The sequence below is a fragment of the Gambusia affinis genome, linkage group LG21, assembly GCF_019740435.1.
Source record: "Gambusia affinis linkage group LG21, SWU_Gaff_1.0, whole genome shotgun sequence".
NCBI lineage: Eukaryota > Metazoa > Chordata > Actinopteri > Cyprinodontiformes > Poeciliidae > Gambusia > Gambusia affinis.
In genome coordinates, this window is record NC_057888.1 from 5975886 (window position 1) to 5981195 (window position 5310).

Below are 5310 nucleotides of genomic sequence, written 5' to 3' on the forward strand. Positions count from 1 at the left end.
TCTATTTTTCTTCCATATCTTCTGTCGTATTAAACATGTTTGCCTTCTATGATTGTATTCTGGGATACTTTGCATCGCCACAGCATTATGTTGCCATCACCGTGCTTCAAAGTGAAGATGGTGTATTCAGGGTGATGCACAGAAACCTGAATAGGAGTGGAAAGAGAAAGATTGTTTACCGATTTAATTTTGCTAACGAATACTTTGTTTGAAACTTGTACATTCTTTGTACCTAAATTTTGTATTAGTAAATCTTTGACTAGACCTTTAAACCCCCTTTATATGTTGAAATTTAAGTTATGGAATAATCTAGAGCAACAGGTTTTCTTCCTCACGTGTCAACTCTGACCAGCTTCCCTGAAACATGTTGTGACATCAACCTTCAGAAATTCAGCCATTATTTAAAAACCTCTCATGTCAGTTGTTGCGTTGAATCATGTGAGGGCGGGTGTGTGTTTCTGTTTCACCTCCACCAGAGTGAGAGGAAGGCTCCCTTAAAATTTTCCACTTTTTTACTCAACCCTAGCTGCTCTCAGCTGAGAGCAAATGGGACATCATGATGTTTCAGGTCTGCCTTTTTGAAAGACAGGAAGCTGTTTTTTTCCTTTGCGCTGATGAGAATGAAACTCCTGGGGGCATCTAGTACTTTTCCCCATGTCGTCATGCCAACTTTGTAAGGTGCCTCGCCTCCACAGTGAGTCAATTTAAAGGTTTGGGCCTTTCAAACAAGCATCGGTAGCACCTGAAGGCTTACCTGGCTGCACATCTTCTCCTCAAGGTGAGTTTTTCTTTCACTATTTCTACTGTTTCTTATCAAACTGGACACAAAATGATGAGCTCTCCTGTTAGGGTTCCACTCGGTCTTAAATGCTGTCTTGCTGCCATTTACCTCAACTTTTAGTTGGTGACTTAATCTTTATAATGAAATCATCATGGAATTTTCATTAATAATTATTGCCTATAATATTTTTAATAGAATTATCAGTGTCATCTTACTCACCAGTTGTCAGATCTCAGATGAAAGAAGAGAGGATGGGAAATGGTACTTGATAGACGGACATGAGATATTATTAATCACAGAAACTGACTTCATATGAGCGTCACAGAACAACATTCCTTCCCTGAAGCTGCATATTTCTTAAAAACAACTCAATATTTATTAAAATCTAATGCTATACGTATCCAGTTCTTTTGAGATAATGTAAACAAACCAATCTACCTCATAGCAGACGTAGCATTAAAATCTAACTTAAGGAGTTTCCTTCACATGAAAGTTGTCACTTAAGCCAGTTTTCTTCCATAATATTGTTGCAGATATTGTTGGATACAGTCACAAAAACCATGTCCTAACTCAAACTAAGCCTTTTTTTTGTCTCTATCTCTAATTAACAAGCAATATAAGGACACATTCCAACACAGTGTGTTGCAATCCTGGTTTGTGGTGGTGGTTCGGAGCAATGCTGGCAGACTTTAATGCAGAAGAAGTCTTACATAATGTATGTAAGGATTTTATCTTGCTGAAATGAAAGTGTACTAATTGTGAGGCAGGTCTGTGGTGGTGATGTTGTATTCTTTTGCTCACCTCAGAGTCACTGAGGCTCCAGTCGCTAATAATCCTTTTTACAGGCATATTTTTCCATACATTAAGCCGTATTTGCATGTTGTCCGAATAATGACCCACGTTTTATGGGATGTTGTTGCAATTTTACAGTCTTTGTTTTATTTTACAGACTCTTCCAAACAACCTTGTAGCAGAAATAAAATGGAGGACCCTTGGCAAAAGGCTTATGACTTTGCAGTTGCTGTTGCAAAAAAGGCTGGAGAGGTACAGTTTGTAACTTTGTTTTTCTTTTTTCGACATAGCAACAATAAATCACCAAATAGCTGAAGTGTGGGTGACATTGAGAGTAATTCTGTTCTACTTACAATCTGAACAATAAGGAAATTCGAAAAGCTGGCGAGAGTGAAATAAGAGTGATGACCAAGAGCTCTACTGTGGATCTTGTCACCAAGACTGACGAGAGGGTGGAGAAAATCATCATTGGGTCTCTGAAGCAGGAATTTGGAGAAGGAACACACTGGTGAGCAATGCATAAAGACATACTGTATGTGAGAATCACAAAGGCTTAACTATGATATCCTTCATTTAATTTTGTTCCTCTTCCTCCTCTGTGCTGTAGTTTCATTGGGGAAGAGTCTGTTGCAAACGGTGAGCCGTGCATCTTGACCGACCAACCTACGTGGATCATTGACCCAGTAGACGGCACCACAAACTTTGTGCATGGGTATGGTGACACATTTTGTGCAACAGAGATGCTGATGTTTGGCAACCATGTTATGTAATATACAAATTTGGCAAAAATCCATGATGTACAAGAATCTCAAGTAACCAGGAAGTCAGTTTTCTTGCAGTTTGATTGTATTTTTTGAGGGAAAAAACAAACATGAAGAAAAATTTACTAGGAAAAATCTCAAGAAATGAGCCCAAATTAAAAAAAAAAATTATCCCTAAACAGATTAAATTAAAAGACCAACAATATTTAGACAAGCAGATAATGAACATGTGCAGTGTGTGCTTGAGGTAAAATCTTTTAACTAAAAAGCCAATCAGCGTCTCATTAACTTTGTACAGCAATGCAATGACCCATTATTTGTATCTAAATGCTACTATTTATTTCCAGGTTCCCATTCGTGGCAGTTTCTATTGCCTTTGCTGTCAATAAACAGGTAGGTGAAAAGACACAAAAATTCACATTTCATTCTCACCGCTTGATGTGACACTTTAATAAATGATTTCTGCTTATAGTTGGAGTTTGGTGTGGTGTACAGCTGCTTGGAGGACAAGATGTATAAAGCAAGAAAAGGGAAAGGTGCATTCTGCAATGACGAACCCATTCAAGTTTCTGATGTAACAGGTAAAACTAGAATTCACACTTTAATATTTAGATTAAAATTGCCATGTATATATCAAGCGAAAGTGTTAAATCTCTCTGACCTTCTGTTGTTGTAGATATCCACAAGTCCATTATCATTTCTGAACATGGAATTGATAGGAGTCCAGAGAAAGTGACCAAAATCTTCTCCACCATGCAAAAGATTCTGTGCATCCCAGTTCATGGGTAAATTGAATGACATGTCTGCAATTTAATCCTGAAACACCGATGGGTTAAAGACCAAATTTTGTCATTTTAAAATTAGGTAAACAATAAAAACCTCTCACAATGGATCTAAAAACACATTTAGATTTGACTTTTCGTTTTAGAAGAGTCAACAGTAAGAACATAAAATTAACTCCTTAAATCCAGATGTATTATTTTTAAGGATAAGTATATGTTACTAATGACATTATTTTTACATCTGAAATAAAGCACAATCAGAGGCATTAAACTGTATCAGTGTGAAAAAAACTTCACCCAACTGCTAGCGTTGCTAAATCAAGTTTTTTGCTAGCAAGTCAGTAGTAATCACACAGACAGTAATAATCATTTGTTTATGCAACAATTGTTGACAAAATGACATTTGTCACTCTGCTTTTACTCTTAAGTATTTTTAACTGCGGTTTGAAAAATCTCCTTTGCCAATAAAAATGCAAAAACATCAATTAGTGAATTGATTGGGCGATCATCAAACTGTGTTAAATATTTTTTCTTTTCTCTTTTAGCTGTCTAAAAGGTCATACAAAGCAAGCTTATCTTTTAATATATGGTTCAAAATAGAGATTCACATGAATAAGTAAAAGTATTAAAGTTACACTAACAAAAACTACTTGGAGCAACTGGTGCGCTAAGGCTACATACATAGCTACCTCTAGCTGTGGTAAAGCCAGATATTACATTAGTCTTAATTTTGCTTTGTGCTTCCATCTTGAAATGAAACCTACTAACCTGAAAAAAATTATATAAAAAACCGAAAAATTTGACAAAAAACACAGAAATAAAAATTTAATTCCTCTGGGTTCAACAATTCCTCTTAGCATAGATGGAATATGTTTCTTTCCTGGACATCTTTGCCTGTTGTTGATTGTTGATTGTTACCCGCCTGAGTTAACGTTTTCTATTTTCTGTTTTTTTCAAGGCTCCGAGGGTCAGGAACAGCTGCTACCAACATGTGTCTAGTGGCAACCGGGGCGGTGGAGGCCTTCTTTGAGATCGGGATCCACTGCTGGGATATCGCCGCTGGAGCAGTTATAGTCCAAGAAGCTGGAGGAATCCTTCTGGATGTTGATGGTATATTCACTTTTAAAATCGTGCTACAAAACATTAGTTTTTAATCCTGGGGATTCATCACTGTAAATATCAGCGTTGCACTTCTTAACAAAAGCTTTGTTTTAAACTTAGGCGGGCCATTTGACTTGATGTCTCGAAGGATGGTCTCAGCAAACAACGATGTCATTGCCAAACGGATCATCAAGGAAATTGAAATATTCCCCTCAACGAGGGATGACGCACCAATTGAGAAAAAGTGAGAAGATCTTTAAAGGTTGGCTGCTCTGAATTTGCATATGGACTGAAAAATGAGACAACAGAAAAGTACGTTTTCTACATGTCTAAATTAAGTTACTAAACCACAATCATTCCTGATTGTCTAAATCTGAAAGCTTGGTGTGATTTGTTGGTTGCATATTTTGCCCAATCATATCATTTTATCAACCTTGCATTAAATTTGATTGCCTCTCTGTTTTGTGTCTATCAAATATTTTGATTAAAGAAGAAGATGGTTGTATCTTGTATTTGATCAATTTTTTTGTTGCTGACTAACCATGTTTCACTTTGCTTTGACAATAAAACCTTTAATCAGCAATCACCTCCATTGCTTAATCTTAGCCCTTACCTTCTGAAATCTCTCCAAGACTAATTTTTGAGAATTAAAATGATGTCAGTTTGATTGAAAAGGCTTGTTTTTTTAAAAAATCTGTATTTAGAGGGTAATAATATGACATTGAATTCTACCTATTCTCACAAAAAACTTTCGTTGCTTGATTTTATTCATTTCACATTCCAAACCAACCACTAGAGGTCAGTAATGGTTCGGAAACTAAATTTTCCTGCAGCCAGCGTTTCAAGTTATATTGTTGTATGCTTTACTGTTCTAATGATGCTCTTGAGTGTTTTCTCAGTGTCCTTCGCAAACACATTTCCTATCCTATAAAACACCGGTCAAACACTTGAGATCACTCATGACATCTATTAAATCATTACATTTCTTCCTGGTAACCCCTCAATGAACAATTGACTTTGGCCACAACAGGGAGAGAAGATGGAGGTGAGAGATGAGAAAACAGCTGCAGTTGTAAATAAAACAAGATAAACA

At 36.5% G+C, this 5310-nt stretch overlaps 1 protein-coding gene across 2 annotated transcripts; it reads left to right on the top strand.

Annotated features, from left to right (window-relative positions):
* Nucleotides 1-645: 645 nt before the first annotated feature.
* Nucleotides 646-4710, top strand: LOC122823994 (inositol monophosphatase 1-like). 2 transcript variants are annotated; one of them, XM_044104130.1, is made up of 9 exons: nucleotides 646-778; nucleotides 1731-1825; nucleotides 1942-2081; nucleotides 2181-2285; nucleotides 2682-2727; nucleotides 2807-2915; nucleotides 3011-3119; nucleotides 4075-4226; nucleotides 4338-4707. In XM_044104130.1, the coding sequence occupies exons 2-9, from the start codon at nucleotides 1763-1765 to the stop codon at nucleotides 4463-4465; spliced, it is 852 nt and encodes a 283-aa protein (XP_043960065.1). In that variant the 5' UTR covers nucleotides 646-778; nucleotides 1731-1762; the 3' UTR covers nucleotides 4466-4707. The 2 variants fall into 2 exon arrangements, with proteins under 2 accessions (XP_043960065.1, XP_043960064.1); XM_044104129.1 differs by lacking the exon at nucleotides 646-778 and having other exon boundaries at nucleotides 1673-1825; nucleotides 4338-4710.
* The last annotated feature ends 600 nt before the right edge of the window (nucleotides 4711-5310 follow it).

Coding starts and splice junctions, on each gene's coding strand:
- LOC122823994 (XM_044104129.1), top strand. CDS start 1,673: ATGACCCACGTTTTATGGGATGTTGTTGCAATTTTACAGTCTTTGTTT. Junction 2,286..2,681: donor ACCACAAACTTTGTGCATGG/GTATGGTGACAC, acceptor ATTTATTTCCAG/GTTCCCATTCGTGGCAGTTT. Junction 2,728..2,806: donor CCTTTGCTGTCAATAAACAG/GTAGGTGAAAAG, acceptor TTCTGCTTATAG/TTGGAGTTTGGTGTGGTGTA.